The sequence below is a fragment of the Peromyscus leucopus genome, chromosome 2, assembly GCF_004664715.2.
Source record: "Peromyscus leucopus breed LL Stock chromosome 2, UCI_PerLeu_2.1, whole genome shotgun sequence".
Taxonomy (NCBI): Eukaryota; Metazoa; Chordata; class Mammalia; order Rodentia; family Cricetidae; genus Peromyscus; species Peromyscus leucopus.
Window position 1 is genome coordinate 80,134,778 of NC_051064.1, and position 19,615 is coordinate 80,154,392.

General features: G+C 44.6%; 1 protein-coding gene across 11 annotated transcripts in view; it reads right to left on the reverse strand.

Moving 5' to 3' along the window:
* Positions 1–18,778, reverse strand: part of Tle1 (TLE family member 1, transcriptional corepressor) — a 97,132-nt gene extending 78,354 nt beyond the window's left edge. For 6 of the 11 annotated variants that reach the window (XM_028873958.2, XM_028873959.2, XM_028873956.2 and 3 more), the window contains exons 1-4: positions 17,847–18,777; positions 17,149–17,249; positions 15,733–15,796; positions 15,589–15,633 (exon numbers count right to left, since the gene is read on the reverse strand). In XM_028873958.2, the coding sequence (XP_028729791.1) occupies positions 15,589–15,633; positions 15,733–15,796; positions 17,149–17,249; positions 17,847–17,870 (234 nt within the window). In that variant the 5' untranslated portion in view covers positions 17,871–18,777. Of the gene's footprint in view, positions 1–15,588; positions 15,634–15,732; positions 15,797–17,148; positions 17,250–17,846 lie in introns of all 11 variants that reach the window. The other 5 variants (XM_037202673.1, XM_037202672.1, XM_037202670.1 and 2 more) reach the window with 2 other exon arrangements.
* Positions 18,779–19,615: the final 837 nt, after the last annotated feature.

Below are 19,615 nucleotides of genomic sequence, written 5' to 3' on the forward strand. Positions count from 1 at the left end.
CACATCTTCAACTCTTCTCACAGATCTAGCTCACCTGGCAGCACATTAAAAATTAAGTATTTCATAAAACAAAGATCTGTAGGAGAAAATGCCAGGGACATCATCATCATCCCCAGAAGATTAGAACCACAACTGCTAAACCAAAACATGACCTTTGTGAGACAACTGGGGTAGGAAACAAGAAAGTCAAACTCCAGCCGAAATATAGCAGCAACTGTTTCACAAGGTGGGTGACACTGCAATGATATAAACAACATTCCCTTTACTACAGCTATTACTGAGGCCCATGTCACTTATTTTGGGTTGGTACTGACCTCCAGTCACCTGTGACCTCTATCTTGGACTGTCCATTGTGACACAGCAAAGGTTCCTTGCTCCCAAGGTTTACAACTCTGCAATAATTGAAGAAGCAATTCTGCATGTGCGTTTCCTTAACACATTGAAATCTTTAGCCAATGTGGATGCTGGATGAAACTATGGGTTTCCTAACTTCATAAACATGCTATACACAACTAAATTACTTGCACACACATGGCAGCAGTTGCTGTTCTTCCCAAGAGACATCTCAGGGAAAGCTGCTACTCCAACACAAGACCCAGACCAAGGATAGCAATGGCCTAGCAGAGTAGCTGTGTTGGTGACATGTATCTATGTTACTTAATTTTAGCTGAAAAGACCCAGCCCCTTACCATTTTTCCCAGGTTGAGCTATCAGCCAGGGATAGTCCCATAAGAAGGAAGGCAATGATCCTGGTTTTCCAGGTGGGCATGCTTAATTCTCTTTATCTTTTTTTTTTGCTAGGGAGATTTTCGTTTGTTTGTTTATTTGTTTTTTTCTGTGTGACCCAGGCAGGCTGTCTTACTTGGATCCACCTGCTTCACAAATGCTGGGAATAAAGGCATGAGCCACCACTACCCGGCTTAACTCTCCTTTCAATCAACATCAAGAAACAGACAAAGCTCCAGAGTATCCAGAAGAGGGAACTGTAGGGAAGGAACAGGGGAACTACTACCAGGGTCGAAGGACTAGTCCCAGACACACTCAGACAGCACAAGGGCAGCAGAATGTTAACAAGGTAAATGATAAAAAATAATATAAAATAAAATTCTCAAAAGCATTTTAGAACAAATTTGCAAGGCCTAACACCCAGAAAAGCTTCACTATTTAGAATGACTGGGGGTATAAAGAATAATGAATAATGATGTAGCTTTGCTTGAGGCAGGCAATGAGGAATTATACTTTAACCACACATTAAATTACTGCTTTATGGGGACAGGGGGTATAACACTGAAATATAACCTACAGAGAAATCAATCCAAAGAAAAACTATTAGTCCTCTAAGATAGCAACACTCTACCTGCTCTCTGAAGAAAAATCATATGATGCATAGAGGAGACAGGATTCTTGGACATACAGATTAACCAAACTATACATAAGAACAAGTATAATAAAGAAATGCATAGTCATGTCCATTTGTAATTATGAACCATGGTTTTATGATTATTGACCTGAGGTTCATAGAAGTACAATGTGAATGGGAAGGCAACCCAGGGTGACAGAAATGAGAGCAATTTACATCATTGCTAGACCCAAGTCACAAGTTACTTTAAAAGCAGACAAATCAATGCATGTGGGTGTTTTTAGAAAACATCCCAAATATTCTCCCACTAACTGTGTGGGTTCCAGGACATGCCAGCTCTTGTTTCCCAGAGCATCAGAAACCAAATTTAACCCACATATTCTGTTACACTGGTCTGCACTTGTGTGGTTCCCACAGGGCTGGGCTGACTCAATAATGTTGCACTCATTCTGCAGAACAGAATAGACTTCCTGCCATTTGGACTGCGAAACACAGTAATCCACCAGGGAATAAAGGTCAATATTGCACTTTGGGTCATTACTGAATCATTTGAGATGATCTGTGGTTAGGAGGAGAAGAAAATCGAAGGCTGTGAGGATGCGGCAAATGGCTCGACCCCAGACCAGTTTTCATCCCTATCTACCTAACAGGCAGGGGTAAAGGCCCACCTGCCGTGCTTCTGGGCACTGGGCTGCTTTCAAATCCAAGGCACGAGCCAAGAACCAGTTAAACAATGTAGTAGTAAGGAGAACAACCTCTAAACCTCAGACCAGGGCTTACTCAGATTTTAGGTCATCAGCTGAAGTTTGGACTGTTTCCAGTCTGCAAGTGACACCACAAAGTAGAAAATTCAGCAAATACAAAGAAGTACCTTCAGCGCAGAAGTATATGCCAAAAATCTCCTCAGTTGCGCATGCAGACATATGCACGCTCACACCTCCACCCCCACTGAAAGGCTGCTACAGGATTTCTGCTGCTCTGAAAACTCATGTGGCTGCTAAATCAATCTTTTCTTTAAATGTCCAATTAAAGCCGCTTCATCTTTAAGGCACTGAAATCCTTAAATAATAAACATCTTAGGAACCTAGGACCAATTATCATTTAAGCCACAGAATAAATGTGTATGCCCCTTGATTTTTATATCAATATTCTCCTTCAATGGTTTAGCAGGGCTACTTCTTAAAGATAATGTACTATATATAATGTTTAGGCCCCCACAGTACATCAATGTCAAACAACATCGTGTCAAGCTAAGATTCAATTCAGGTAAGTGCTACTGCCAAATTTTCTTGTTCCCAGACGGGCTTTAAGATTATTTTATTGCTTAAAATTTAATTTGTTCCAACTCATGTCTCCATGACAACGTTGGCTAACCCTGCAAATCATTTGAGTAATTGGATATCTTATCTTTCTATTGCTCTCAAATCGAATGATTCTGCTAGAATTGTAACAGCCAATCAAATTTACAGTCCTCCTGAGTAATAGACTTGGAAAAGGAGCCACATTCATCTCCCCTGTACAGCCATATTAACCAGTATGGGACAAACAGCAGAATCTAGCCTTCCAACTGTACTCCAGATTATAAACAGTGTCAATGCCAATATTCTCACAATGCAAAGTCTATTCAAAAAGCTCTTCCCTGTCCTTGCCTTGAGAAGCAACAACTGACACTTCATACAAACTAATAAGCAATGTCAATCTCAGCAGTGAAGGAAACTGGCAAGGATAATCCCAGAAGCTGATGAGAAAATCTGACTTACTTTAAATCACTTTTTAGATATTGAACCTGTGCCATATATGGCCAAAACAATTGCTAAAATTATTATTAAAAAGGCACTGCCAGTGAAATCAGGGTCTTTTAAGGGAACTGAGTCAAGTTCCTTGTAAATCCGTTAAGACAAATACACAAATGTGACAACTAGCTGGAAAACTAGGTGCCCTCAGAGAAATCAACAGTCAAAGTGTCCTTCCTTTACTTTAACAGTACCCCAACACCCAAGGTTAGTAAGAAACAGGTTTCTTACAGAGTTGAAAAGTCAGTAGTTCCCCTCTTGAATTTAGCAGGACGATTTTGACATTTGGTCAGCTAAAAAGTATGGACACTGGATACACTTCAGTGGGCCAATCCAGTCTTCCCTACAGCTACACAGACACTGGCTCCAAGGGAGCTCATGGCCCAGAAATGTAAGAGAGTCAGCATGCTTACAAATGGAAAGGCTCTGGAACCCCAGCCAACTGGCAGGTCAAAGCAGCTGTCAGCAACCGGTGCTTCCTATACAGACAGACAGGACAACTGTGCTACTTCTCAGCTCCTGAGAACAAAAGCTTAACTGTGCCATGCCTTTCTTCATCCTAAGTACTTACCACAGACACAAGAAATGTCTCCTGCATCCTAAAAGCTTCAACTTCCAGCACGTCAGCTAGAAGCAGTAGGCCATGTCTGTAGTTCAGCTGCTTGGTAAACTGAGTCAGGAGGCTCATGAGACAGAAGTTCAAGACTAGTCTTGGCAACAGAAGGGCAAAACCCATCTCAAAATAGAGACAATAATTATCCACTACTACTGTCGAAGGCCATACTTTTCTCCGACCTGAGGGTTTTGCTGTTTTTGTTTTTACTTCTCCAAATATTAAGATTTAGGCAATAGCTGTCAATGTGACAAGTCAACAAACATCTCTAGACCAAAGAGACACAGAAATATAATTATACAAGCTCTCTACACAGCACTTTACAGATTCTATAGCAAAAATGAAACCACATGTGGACAACACCCCCTACACACACACACACACACACACACACACACACACACACACACACACACACCTTAAAAGGCTCAAAACTTTCTCCAACCACACAGCTTAACCTAGTAACCCTGCAAACACGCCCCTCTACTCTCAGGAAGACAATTTCTTCAACTTCAGAGTTAGTTTTGTTACATTAAAAAGAAAAGAATCTAAAACACACCTACACATCTCTTCTACCACTTATACTGCTGAAACTCACTTCTGTAAAAATGAACCAAGTCTGATTTAGTGTTCATCCATCCTCATAAATGAAAACAAAACAAAACCCTCAGCCCACTGTATTTTCCCTGGTAGTTATATTAATTACTTGAGTCACATTGCTGGTGGGTCTGTGTTTATTATTTTATATTTCTTAACTAGTGGAGATTGCCAACAAGGGCTGTATTTATTTTAAATTTTCCTTTTGAACCTAAAGACAAATGCTTATGATCCAAAGAATAAGTTGAAAAAAAAAAAAACTTTACAATTACAAGGAGAAAAATGAAAAGTGAATACAGACAGAGAAAAAGAAGTTGGGATTGAAAAACAAAAACAAGATGGAAGTACAAATGCAGTGGGACCTGCAAGGGCAAGAGCCTGGATAGAGCTTCCAGGGGCTAACAGATCTGATAACAGCTCTCCACCTCTCCACACATGACTCCCTGGCGGGGAGCTGCTTTGGTCATCCCCCCATTTTCCTTGTCTGTATTCTCATTTATTGAATACATCACCGAAAGTGATGCAGTTCATACCCACCCACAAAGAAGGGGAAACTGGAGGAGCTGACAGGAAGCTATTGCAGAGCCATTCCCAAGAAGCTCCATGGCTAGCAGACTCCACAGTCACCACAATGCCAATGAAGCCAATGAAGCCCACTTCACAATCAAACAAAAGAACCTTTGCAAACCCAAACACTAAGAAGGACAACTATCTTAACTGGGCATGGTAGCTTATGCTGGTGAGCTCTGTCTGGGGAGGACAAGGCAATCTCAAGTTCAAGGTCAGCCCAGCGATAATAGCAAAGTTCGTTTCAGAAAAATCATTTAAAAAGAGGGGAAAAGTGGTTGTGAATAATACCACATGCCTATAATCTCAATCCTTCTAAGGTAGAAATAGAGCGATCAGGAGTCAAACTCCAGCCTTCACAGTGAAATGGAGGCTACCAGGGCTCCATGAGACCCTGGGCTAAACATAAAAAACAAAAAACAAAATAAAACAAACAAAGCTGAGTGAAACAAGCACCTTAACTGTAGGCTGCATGCGGACAGGATGCCTTTCCTCCAGCTCTATTTTGGACTAAGATGTAGATTAGTGTTAAGATACCGTTCTCTGAACCCAAATCAACTTTTTTATTTCACTCATGAATCCATAGAAGTCTATGAAATGGCATAAACAGAGGCAGCTGTATTTTGTTCCCCAATCAATTTCCTCCCCAGACAACCAGTAGATGTTCCTGCACAGAGAAAGAACAGCCGTTCCCTTCTAATTCAAAAATCTATACTGCCACTGCCCTTGCAAACTGCTAAACAAGCAGTATCGGCAAGTCACTTGTGTGCTGTAATATATTTACTGCCAATCCCAATGGTTTACCTCCCTGATGCAGTTTCTTCTGTGTCTGAGCTTGTCAATACACCACTGGCCACCACATTTCTAAGTGGCTCTGACTCACTGTTTGCTCAAAGCATCAAGAGGGTGGTGGGAAGAAACAAAAGCTTGGCTCCTGAAGAGCCAACCTGGAGCCTGGGGACCTAAGCCTTGGGGAGATCACTGTGCTTCCCATACAGGGAGTCTCAGAGTTTGCTCCTTGATGCCTGACATTCTTTTACCACCTACAACTAAAATCCCCATCTAGGTCACTTTCTATATACACACAAATTTCAAAATTGGCCTCCTTCTGCAAAAGCATTTCCTGTCCCTGCTTGTTAATAATAAAATGATTTCTCCCTAGTAAACACAGTGGGCAGATTTCCAAGGTGCCTTAAAGTTTCATTAAAGGGCCTAAAACAAGGTGGCTGGAGGCCTGGTGAGGCAGTCTGGCATTTCCTGTGTGGGGGAGTGAGAGTGGGAGGTGAAAGATGTACCCATACACACATGGAGTCTACAGAGACCAGGTCAATGTTGGGTATTTTCACCAGTCAGTTCTCATTCTTTTTTAGATAATCTCTTACACTGAACCTAGAACTCACTGACTGGGCTAATTAAGCTCAGTCTACCTGTCTCTGTACCCTACACCCTACCCCTTACCTCCCCTTGAGCCCCCCCCCCCCCCCCGCAGCGTTAGGGCTACAGAGGCACAGAACAGAATTGTGGGTGGTACTGGGGATCCAAAGTCAGGTTTCTCGTGCTTACACAGCAAGTACTTTACTGAGCCATCTCCCCAACTGAGCCTTTCCCATTTATGTTAAGTCTATGATTTTACCTTAACACCATGTAAATCAGTAATTCAAATATGCAAAAGCACTAGGGACAGTTTAGCTGAAAGAAGGAAGAATCCATTAAGACAGAACCCCTAAGATACATATAAAGACCCCCTTCCTCACATCAAGTCAGACTAACTATCCAGACCCATTTTTTCTTCAAACAAGCAATCTAAGCTCTTAGGAGATGAAGCAAGCGGATCAGAAGCCATCCTTGGCAAATAGTTATGGTCAGCCTTGGTTAGGTCAGCCATGCTCCCACACACCCAAGACTAACAACCAACAGGCAATTAGTATAATATGTTTTAATTTACAGACTTCAGACACCGTACAGGTGAATGAGCATTAATGAGTTTTCACTGTACGGTTTTCTCTCCTTTTCGTTCTTTTTGGTTGTGAGCCTGGCCTTTAACTAACTGCTGAGGCACCTCCCCAGGCCTCCCTCTCTTTTCCTAAATATTTAGTTTTTAATGTAATAAAATGTTTGAGTGGAGGATGTAAAAATGTGAAAGTTTAAAAGAAAGCAAAACTATGGCTATAATCATTATAAGGACTGTAATGAAACTTAATCACCAATTCTACTAGCAGCTTGGCTGTCCATAATTGACAAGCAATGGTTTACTCAGTTCACTCTGAAATGCAGCCTTCAACAACAATGGGATATTTTGTCCTTTTTTTAAGTCCAAATCTAAACATATTAGTGTAACTAAACTCCACATTAAGATGCCTCAGTGGAAAACCAGGCATGGTAGCCTAAGCCTATAAATAATCCCAGCACTCAAGGTGAAAGCAACTACATTGTGAGTTTGCCACCAGCCTTGGATACATGAGACTGTTTAAAGAAAAGGCGGGGTCCGGGAATGGAGAGATACTCGGCAGTCAAAAGCTCCTGCAAAAACCCAGCAACCACATGAGGTGGCATACGCCATACACACATAATTTTTTTAGAAGATAAAACTAATCTTTAAAAGATAGAAGCAGCCGCCTCCATGAACTAGTTCAGGCAGCTGTGTGCTCCTGAAGCCTGAAAGCATCGGAGATATTCGAAGTATAAACTACTTGAGAGAAGAAAAAGTCAGACATAACACGTTTTTAATCCCAGCACTCAAAAGGCAGAGGCAGGAGGATCTGAGTTTAAAGCCAGCCTGGTCTGCATAGCAAGTTCCAGGCCAGACTGAGGTACAAAATAAGACCTTGTCTCAAACAAGTTTAAAGAAATAAAAACAAAAACCCAGAGCAAGTAGTTAGAAAAGATGATCAGTGCTCAACTAAACAGATTTCACTCTAAATTTTAGCATAAGAACCATTATTAGTACTTTTTTTCATTTTTTTATTAAGAGATTTTCTATTCATTTGACATACCAACCAGATTCCCTCCCTCCTCCCGCCCCCCTCAGCCTTTCTCCCCATCCTACCCCCTATTCCCACCTCCTCCAAGGCAAGGTCTCCCATGGGGAGTCAATGGAGCCTGGTAAATTTAGTTGAGGCAGGTCCAGGCCCCTCCTCCCTGCACCAAGGCTGCCCAAAAGTGTCGCACCTGTTAGGCATTAGGTTCCAAAAAGCTAGCTCATGCACCAGGGACCAGTCCAATCCCACTGCCTGGGGGCTCCCCAAACAGTTCAGGCTAACCAACTGTCTTGCCTATCCAGAGGGCCTAATCTAGTCCCATGGGGGCTCCTCAGCTATTGGTCCACAGTTCATGCGTTTCCACTAGTTTGGCTGGTCATCTCATTACATTTTCCCATACCACTCTTGATTCAGGATTTTAATCTCTATTCCATGGATTTACTGATGAATCTGAATTTTTGGGTAGGGCTACTTTTTGTATCTGGACATTAAAATGGGCACAGGTGGTTTTCTTTTATTGTTTTTAGCAAAGGACTTCTCACCAAATTTCAGAAGATGGGGATCCAAAATGGTTGCAACCACCATGGAACATGGGAGTATACTTACCACATCAACTTTGTGATACATAACTCCTGAGAATGTATATAAACATGCTTACAGCACACTGTAGATGAGCCAGAGGAATAAACAAGGCATGAGACAAAACACCACTTTGTATTAAGTGATGTGACAACCTACTGTGAGTGAACTCTTGAGAATACCTTGACATAAAAAGACCATGAAGGAAGCTAAGGGAGGCCATGTGAAGTTAAAAAATGTCTAAGACTTATAACATAAAGAGACCCATTTGGCTGAATTAAAAGAACTGCAAGACAAAAAATAAAGCAGTACAGCATGGAACAATAATAGGGAAAATACTCAGAGGCGGACATAGAAGGTGATGAGTGACAAGCAGATGGGAAATAGAAATTAAAGGAGACCCCAACCCCCAACCTCCTGAAGAAAAGTCCTAAAGTTCCAAGTTTGGTAACACTGAAAAGCAGCTCTCTGACAGAGCTAGTGTGTATTTTACCATGGGACAAACTGGGTAAGCCAATGAAATATACTGCTACATTTTTAGTGCTAAACTTTTAGTTAGTGAGCGGGATGTACAGGCATCACAGGTCAATACCTGGGCTGGACCACTATGCTGCTAAAACAAATACTGCAAGCACCCCGGAGGGTTAACAGAACAGCAGGACTGTGTCCCACATTAGCATGAGGTAATCTCATTTCCTCTAAAGCATGATGAGCACCTAGCAGCATCTGTTAGTTATACTGCTCCTTGGTGGAGCTGTTTCCACAGTTCTTCTATTTGGCAGATGGAAAAAGTTTCATTGATAAAAACTTCAGAATTTTTTCTCTTTCTTCATTTTTTTCTGTCTACCAAAAATGGCAAAGGACCATATAGCACTGACCTTAAACTTAAGGAAAGCATTATTATAGCCAGTATGAACGTTTTAAGGGGAAGAAAGTCAATGCTATGTTTGTGTAATGGTTCTGTGGTTGCTTCAAAGTAGGTCAACAGAATGAAACAGTAATTCAAATTTTAAATGTTAAAAACTGAAATAATTCTTCTAAATCACAGGTTACTTCATAACTGTACTAACATTTTAAAAACACTGTAAATGGATATAATAAGCTGAGAAATTTTGAAAATATGATTCTTTATAGGTCTGTATGGTACCACATACAAAGCCCAGTAAAGTTTTGTAAACAATATGTGAATGACCATCCTATCAAACCACATGCCAGAGAATAAACAAAAACAGAAAAATCTTTCTCCCACTTATACACCCACCTACCTCCAGTGTCCTAACACACATACCCCAGTACTCTTTAAAATAGCAAGGTAAGCTGGGTGTGTAAAGTATTTGTCTACCATGTGTGAGGCCCTGGGTTCTGGGTTCCATCACAATAAAATACTACAAAACTTCAAAGCATGATTATGCATGTTTTGCTTTCTACAGAAAGTATTGTATTATACACTCCTGCAGAATTCTTTAATGTATAATAATAATAAGAAGAATAATTCTTTAATTATCAGGGCTACTTTGATAGTATAAACATTCAACTTTGTCAAAAAGACAAAAATGGGTATTTAAAACTGGATTTTAAAAGCACTACAGCTGGAAGAAGGGCCTGAAATCCCAACACTGGACAGACTGGAGCAGAAGGTCCTAGGTTCAAGGCTAGCCTCTCCAACAAAATCAGTAAGCAGTAGAGACGGACAGATTGACTGAGTAAGTCTCCTGAAATGCCTCCTCTGTTTCCTCTTATTTAATCCCCTTCCAGAAACCACAAGGAGGAAAAGAACAAAGACTCAACTGTACAGAAATGTAAAATGGCCTATGAACCAGTAACTAAATCTATCTTTAAATACCACTCAAAGTGATTTATTTACTGAAGAAAGGTTTTTCTGTTTGTGGTTCCTATTAAACACTATTTGGTAGAACATCTTAAGTGCTCCGGTGAAGGACTCCCCTCAGTCTGTACACAGAGTGCTGGATCTGTAAGCGTGTGCTGGTGTGGCTCATGCACTGAGTAACAGACTTTAATTCAAGCTCACCTTCAATTTACAAAGACATAAACTGAAGGCCTGGGAACTCTTTCATGGGATGCCCAGTCCCTAATTATGTGACCTCTAATTATCCAAAGCAAACCCATAGATCTCAGGGACTCTCCCAGGCAGCACAGTCAAGTGGGAGAGGCAACTTTGACACTGGCAACTACCCAGGTTCAATTCTACTCGTGTCTGAAGCCAGCCTGGGTATACAGAGATCCTGCCTAAAAAACAGCAGTGCCACACACTGCCCTTGCAGAAGACCATTCATTCCCAGTTCTTAGCACCGACACAGGCAGGATCACAAACACCTGTAACTGCAGCGCCAGGGAATCCAACTCATTCTTCTGACCTCCTTCTGCACCTGCACTACTTATGTACACATCTGCTCCCACTGTGGAAACCCTCAACATAAACATAACTGAATATAAATCTGGTTTTATGCCTATTAATTATGATAACTTTTTTCTTGGTGCCTCCTTAAATTTCTAGACAGATTCTGCACTTTGCTTGCCACAGTACAGGCCATTGACAGAAACTAGACAAAGGGCTAGACAAGAAATGGTTAGGTAGTAAGAAATCAGCCCTGCAAGCTAATCCTGCACTTTAAACTCCAGGCTTTAAATACAGCTTTATCTCATTGAACTTATGCTTGTAAAGGCCAAGCCTGGCTCATGAAAATGAAGTTAGGGGCCACTCCAATCTTGATGACAGCTACTCTCTTTGTACTACAAGGAGATTAAAACCTGGTAGAGCTTAAATCTAAGTGCTGCCCTCTGGCTAGTCATTCCTGGGTCTATGATTGGGAGGAGGGGGAGGGCAGGGAATCTCTCAGGGCTTTAGGGTGTGAGCAGCTCAGTAGATCAGATGTCTGACTGTATGGAGTCTTGGGTTCCCTCCTAAAAAGAATCTTGGGCCAGTGAGATGGTTTAAGCAGGTAAAGGTACCTGCCACACATGCCCATACACATACACACACACACACACACACACACACACACACACACACACACACACACACACGCCTACAAAATAAATGTGATGTTTAAAAACTCTCAAAGCAACAAACTGTAGACAAACAACACATGCAGCTTTAAAACAAAAACAGAGCCTGGTGGCATACATCTGCAATCCCAGCACTTGGGAAGCAGAAGGATCAAGAATCAAAGCCATCCTCTGCAACAGAATGAAAGCAGAAACAGTGGTAAATCTTACAGGAAAATACAAAATGCCTCCCACCTAAGGAATGACTGACTCCCTACTAGTTCCACCTAAATAATCCACAGGCATGCACACGAAGAATAATCTGTTTTCTAAGAAAAATTAAAAGCACACATCAGAATTGTGACTGGTAATTTCACTCCAAAATTCATTCAATGTGAGACACTGTGCTTGTGCTGAAATACCACATGACTTTGCCCAAAATCAGACCTGAAAAAAATGGTTGTCTTTCCTCCCAGTGTCAGACTGAAGTCCCAGCGCTCATCCTGCCCACTCTAACAGAAAGCAGTTACAGACCGTGACTGCTTGGCTGCCAGTCTCCAACAAGAATCCTGCCACGTTTCTTTTGTTCTTGAATACAATTTAGGATGAGAACAGTATTGCTCAATGGGATACAACTTACTTCCCATGGCTAGATCCCCACAGATCTCAAATCACAGAAAACCAGTGCTGCTGACTTCCCTAACTTGTAGAATATTCATCTAGCCACCTGCTCTTAATTATAAGCTGTAACGTTAATCAACACACACAGAAATAGTGAACTGGAAAGACACACAGCAGAAGAGATGTACATCAGGACACAGGTCCCAAAGTGATTCTGCAACTGACTTCATGTTTCCCAAAGTGACCTGGAGGACACAAGAAGTAGCTCTGGTAACTCTGGAACAAGCAACCCTGGCTAAAGCTTCCATGATGCTGAGCCCTGATCTCCAGGTGCTGAGCATGTGTCAAGGTACGGCAAGGCACCTACCAGCTACTTCTCAACATGTAGGGCACAGGAGGCAGACTGCCATTGAAAACAGTACAATCAAAGATGAGGAACACCACTTATAGCCACACACACCGTTTCTTTGAGAGGTGGTCTCATTATGCAACCCAGGTTGACCTCAGACTCAAAATCCCCATCTTACTGCCAGGCTGGCATTACAGGTATTTGTCACAGCACCAGGCTCATAGCCTTCGCCCTATCACCATGCAGAAAAGATAATTACTGGCACATCTTGTTTCCCAAAATATTAAGGGGCACAGAATACAACAACAACAAATTATAGCTCACACACTGGGGATCAGCTCCTGAATGAAGACTCACACCAGCTTGTTATTTTCAACGTAATTTTCAACACTTTGGTGTTCTCAGAACTGCCTTGCTTTCTCACAAATAGGTCCCACCTCTCTGCTCATCAGAAATAGAATTTACCACCTACATGGACCAAGATAGACATCAGCAGCCTATTAAAAAGCACTAAAGAAAAAAAAAAAAAACTGTCTCAGTAAGCGGCTTTTTCTGTAACCAGCCACAGAATGGAGGGGAGAAAGTCATGGAAGACTTTATCAGGAAGTGTTGACACAACATAAACATGGGCTGTGGGCAGCACACCAAGGAAGGAAACCACAATTATACCACTCTTGATTTGGATGCACTTCCACTTTAGAACTTCCAGCCAGTGCTGAGATCCTGACAAAGGCGCTGAAAGCTAGGAAGGCAAAGCGGGAGCCACACTAGAGACAAATCTTCACGGCATTAAAGTGCTCTCCATGCAAAATTCCCCCATTGCTACCCTTTTTTCATTGCTACCCTCTTTTCAGTAACAAAGATGTTGTCAGAAATGACAATTTTTTGTGTCCCCTGATGATGCCTTGCTAGCATTTGGTTATAAGCCATAAAGCAGGAATAATTTCAGCCTGTCAGGAGTCTCGCTAATGCCCAGTTTCCCCCTAGAGAGAATTCCTGTCAAATCTAATGAGAGCTCCAAAGGCCCTCTCTACAATATAATGAGCACTTAGGCCATGCTGGTGATCAGGCGGCAAAAAGCATCAATTTGAGCCTGGCTACACCCTGGGGGCCAGACGTCACTAGTTTTAATAAGAATTATGATCACCAACAGCACCAAATGACTCCTCAAAACTTACTATTAACATGTGACACTCAGAAGGATGTTTTTCAAATGTAAAACCACTTTAAACTGAATTACTACAGCACGACTTTGCACACCACTCTAGTGAAGGGTCTGTCAACATTCACAATATAAACTAAATTTTAGGGGGCTTAATACTCTACTATGAAGAACACAGTGTCTCTTAGCTTCCCACTTGTTTCAAATTACTGGTCAAATTATGCACAGTGTATTATTAATGCAGACTGTCATCCAAAGAGATAGTATATACCCACAAATGTCCAAGACAGAACAGTACAGAACCGAGAGAAAACTTGGTTCACACCAGGGGTGTCTGACTTTCTCTCTACATAGTAAACAAAAAGTCACCAGAACTCAGAATTAACACACCTCTTTCTGCTTCCCCACTAACACCAGCACATCACAGGACCTAGAGAGGTACTTGTTCCCTAGTACAAGAGTCTGTGGGTCATTAAATCCTTCCAGTTTATGTGTTTAAGAAAAAGCTCAGTGCCCAGAATATTTAATAGAAAAGAAAAAAAGTGCCCCACAGAGTAACTTAAAAGATGCAAATTAGAATTCTTACACCAAGTTTATTTACATACTTAATTTAAGTGGCCATAGACCAAAGATATTCCAGCTCACTATCATTGACTAAAAAACCTCAACAAAGCACACTAGCCACAGAAACACAGAAAAACAGCACCACATAAAGAACTCTGCAAATCAGTAAAACAAACATTTTGTGAAAGGCTCATTACATTACTGAAAGGCTCTGACTTAGCGCTATGAAAACATGTATCTGAGAACAGATCTAACGTACATAATTATGAAATCTATGATGAATTAAAAATCAAAGAATGCAGAGTTACAAAAGCAGAATTCAACTCTGAAATGGATTTGCGTAATGAAAATCTTTGAATATACGGAAGATCTGAAGGCTGAACTAATCAATTTCTCCACCATGCCCCAGCCGGTCAGCCATGCTCTTTAATTTAATGAAACAAGGGTCTGAGATGAAATAGCACATATACATCAAGTAAGAATTGTATTGTTGCACTTTGAAACGTGTCCAACTGTGCAACTTCATCTGATGATAATTTTTTAAGAGGCAATCGATTTCTAAAAGACTTATTGTACCAGCATTTTGATAAAGTGAATGTCAGCATATCTCCAGAACACTTGCACCCTGCCATTAATGCTTTCTTTGGCAGACAATGACTACTCAATTGAGGGTCCTTTGGGCTGAGCAATCATTTAGCTTTTCTTCTCTTATGAGGTCCTTAGTGTCTTGTTCCAGCTCAATACTCTTTTTATACACCATTATAGTAGCCATAAGTGTGAATTTTATGGGAACTTGCAAACTCAAGTCATTGCTAAAGCTTTCCAGTCACTAATCTTTCCATGCTTTTAAAACCACTAGAACTGAAGCACCTTCCAACACGTTTGTTGGTCGTAAAAGGACAGTTTTTTTCACCTCCAAATCTGCATCAACTGAGAAAAATTTCAAAAACATGTTTGCTAATAAGCCACTAATCCCGAGTGTCACTTTACGGAACACCAAAACGTAAGAGCACTCCAAAAGTCATATGCTTTATTAAATCTGATGAGAGAAACTCCCAAGTACCCCTCACTTTCCACATTTTATACCCAAACATATAAAAATACTAACTATCCTAAACTCCAGTAACCACAATATATGAGATCTTTAAAGGATAAGTCTATCCATGTGGAAAAGTAAATTGAGCTCAGTTCCTGTCTGCCTGTAAACATCTCCAAAGCACCTCAGCTAGTCTTGTAACCATGAAGAAGCAATCCTCGCTGCAGAGTGTTGACACAAACTTGAAGGAGGGCAGAAAAATAGCCCACAAACACCCACCCCTAACATGCAGTGACTGAAGACAAAACCAGCATGGTAAAATCCTATAAACTGCTTTCTCAGCTTAACATTTATGAAACTTACCTGTTTATGCATTTCAATGTTTAATCCATATGACATTTCATAATACTGTAAAGAGAAGAACCAAGCATGTCGTTAGCTCACATTTTTGTAGTAAGAACACACACTATTACGTGAAAAGAAAGCCATCCTATCGTTGATACCTACCATCACGTAGTGCCTCTGCATTTCTGTCTTTTCACTTGCCAATTTCTCACACTCCAATTTAAGACTACGAAAACAAAACAGGCAGCTTAAGGTAAACATTATGTCACTTGTTTTAACATCTGCCTCACATATTTGCACTTTAAGCAAAAACAATTTGGAAAAGTCGTAAGCTAGGAAAACATCCTAAAAGCTGTCTTTGTATTCAATGCTGGAAAAGAAGGTGAACAAGGGGAATGTCCACCAACTACTGTTCTTTTTGTTCCTGGGGCATAGATCATGTTGAGAGGGCAAGAACGAAAAAGCTATCAAAACAGACTCCTCAGCTGTCCCCATCCGACTTCTCTTGACTGCACCAAAGTCTGTCCTTCGCACAACCTCCACTCTCCAGCACAGGCAGTCTTCAGGTTTGAAAAACTTGACTGGGAAAGTTACTCCTATAATGACTAGTGCCTTTCAAAACCTTTTGGCTTTTGAATCCCTGCCAAAATATGACAAGCAGCTACAGCACCGAAGTGGGCTGAAGTTCTGCCCCTGTTCAGTAAACAGTGTGTGCAAGTATGCCTCGAGTTCTAGAGATTTCATCTGAAAGTAGATAAAAGGTCAAAAATCAAAAAGCCACTGACAAAATAGGAAAATTCACACCCAAGCCACCAAGCCTTAGGTTTGTCCTTTTTCTCAAGCATGACAAAAGCAAAAATCTCCTTCTAAGTTATGGCTTAGCTCCAATGAGTCAAAACCCAACAGGAGCAAAGTAAGTAACCTTTCTGGAATATTCACTATAGATGGGGGCTTTAGCAAGAATTTTCACTTACAAATCCGCTGAAAAAGATGTCATTACATAAAGAACCCAGAACCGAGGTCAATGTGAATGTGATTCTATTCCCTCGGCCTATCCAAACACCCCAGTGTGGGCCACCACATTATCTACATTCTACCGCCTAATCACCCATGATGGGCACAGCTAAACGCATCTAGCCTTCCCTAATGGACTTTGTCTCAGACAACCCAATTTTCTAGTATGGCAAACAGTGATTTCAACATGGCTTTGCTTTCTTGAACGCACACTCCAGGGCTGAGCCATTGATTGAACCCATGTTTTAGTTCAGCCTGTTGCAAAATAAATAAATGAAGTGCAAATATTGACGGTTCTCATGCAACTCCAAAATACACGAAAAGGGACTCCCTGGAACAGCCGCAAATGCGCAAAGGGGAAACAATGGGAGGAGGAGGAGACAACAGAAGGGGCGGCCCAGGAAGAGCCAAGAAAGGGGGGTAACATGAATGACAGGGCTTAACTGTGACTCCACACGCCACCGCCTGGACACAAGCACTAAGTACACAGCCCTAGCAGCCTGGCCTGGTGAGAAAGGACCCCCCCCCCCAGGTGACCACCACCCCCAGCAGGTCGACACGCACCTGTGATACTGCGCCTGCAGGAACTGGAATTCCTCTTTAATCCGGTCCAGGGACTCCGGGATAGTGAACTTAAAGGGCTGGCCTGCAGCCTGGTGCGGCGTCTGCAGGTGACCAGCAAGGGGGACCAAGGAAGGAGATATGAGGGTGAGGGCGTAAAGCAGAGAAAAGTCAAGAGGAGGGAGAAGCGGATGGGACATAAACAAAAAAATAAAGTTAGAGGTGGAAAACAGAGCCCCCAACTCGAGCCCTCGGTTCACTTTAGAAAGGGAGAAAGCGGACCTTCCCGGGGCCCTAATTTCTCAAGAGGCTCAGAAGCCAAGTCTACCTCCAGCGTGGACCGAGCGTGCCCGACGCCCTGGGGTCACCCGGCCGGGAGAGGCTGAGAAGGCCCAGGCCAGAGCTTCACCGTTCAGGGCCACCCCTCCCCAAACCGTGCGATAAAGACCCCGGGGATCGGAGAAGAAATGCCAACTCCCTCTCAGCCCCCAGTCCTGGAGTGACCGGGCTGCACTGACTAAATGTAAACAGGCGAAACGAGGGGCAAAGGCGGGATCACTCCGGCCTCGGGATAGGCGGGAGACGACTGCGAGACCCCTGTCCGCGCGTCTAGACATCCAGTAGGAGGGGGCGGGGCGGGGGGAAGCGGGGCTTCGTGGGCTCCGGAGCGGGACAGGGTCCCACCCGCGCCGGCGACTCACTGGGTGCCGGCTCTGCGGGAACATCGCTCTGGCGGCAGCCGAGGCTCTGTTCCGGGACAGCTCTATCCTCCGCGCCACTTCCAACTTGAATCCCGCCGGGAACCGCGGAGCAGCGCAGCAGGCCGGCGCGCGGGGCGCTCAGGATACAAGGCCAGGGCGCGACGGGTGCGGCCCCCGCCCTCAGGACCACATCGCGGGCGCCTCGGCCCCGCTCCTGCGAGTCTGCGCAGCGGGGGCGCCGGGTCCTACGGCGGTCCTCCACCCGGTGCCCCCCGGCCGCGCTCCCTTTGGCGGCTCACGAATGCAGGCGGGCTGTGAGTCTCCTCCTCCCTGCGGCGGCGGCCGCGCAGGTGGCGCCTTGGCTAAAACCCACGTAGACAGCCAGCGGCAAACGCCGCGTCTCAGGTCGGGAGGTCACCCGCTCCCACGACGGTGAGCGCCGGGTCACCGGAGGCTCGGCAAGCGGCGTTGCAGAGTCTCCGGGTCGGCGCGGAGCTGCGGGGACGAAGCGGGGGCTGCGCAGGGTCGCGCCAGGACGCGCCCTCCCTCCGGTCCGCGGCTAGTGCTCGCGGTGCAGCCCCTCGGCGGCCCGCCGCTCCTCCAGCCCGGGCATCAGGCCGCCGGGCGCGCTCCGCGGCTCCAGCGCTCCCTGCGCCTGCCTTCCCCTCCCCGACTCTTGGCGAAGGGCAGACCAGCTCCAGCCGCCGCAAAGTTCTCTCACAACCCGGGAGGCAAACGTCCACGCGACGAAGAGCGCGCTGCCGCTCGGCCTCCCTCTGCTGCCGGCCACGTCGAAGGCGAGTCTCGGCTCCTGCCCCGGGACGCGGGGTCCCCGCCGATGCTCCTGCCGCCGCCCGCGCCTCTCGCGCCGCTTACATTAACACGCGGTTTCACACTCGCTAGCAAACCAGAGCCCCGCCCGAGCCGAGCGGCGGGGGCTGCAAGCGCCAGAGCCGCCGCGGACGTGGGCGGGGCCGCGGCCGCTCAGCCAACCGCGTGCGCCGTGCCAACGTGGGGCGCTGACGCGGGCCGGCCACAGCCAGTGTTGGCCTTCGCTCCGCCCACCTCGCGCGGCCTCTGTTGGCCCGGCTCTCCGCCCACCAGCCTGCGCCCCTCCTCCGCCAGCGCGTCCTGTGCGCTCCGAGAGCCGCGGTGCCCGAGGAGCTGCGGGACGCGTAGACCAGCCAATGGGGAGCGGTCAGACGCTGAGATTGGCAAGCCGCCTCCGAAGGTCGGTGGGAAGGAGAGCGGCGAGCCGGGCTGTCAATCAAAGTAACGTGGGGCAAGTTGGGGAGCGCGCGAGTGCGCGCAAGCTCGAGCGGCCTGCGCGCCGGGGGCGAGAAAAGCGGGGGGCTGAAGTTTGCAGAAGCCTGCTGCTCGCTCCTCTTTTCCTTGAAGGAAATCTCAGTGAAAGTACCTGAGACTCACCGCGGGGTTTCTTGTTGGGGGAGGGTATGCATCTTGGTAACAAGAACAGAATACATTTTCCTGTATTGGTTCCCTTGGTTTGGTGTTACTCTGAAGGTGAGGTTCCATTCACAACTTTGTCGGGAGCTTATTTTTCCGCGAGGTGCCTTTCCACGGACGCACGAGAAGTGAACTGTGCCTTTGATGGGAAGTGCGTGAGCATCGCAGCTGCTGGCATGCGCACACCATCGCGGGAAGACTGGACCGCTGGCTGCACAGGCTTGGAAAGATTTCGCACTACTTCGTGAAAGGTCGACCTGGCTCGGTTTGGCGGGGAAGATCCCTAAGGGGCCAGCAGTATT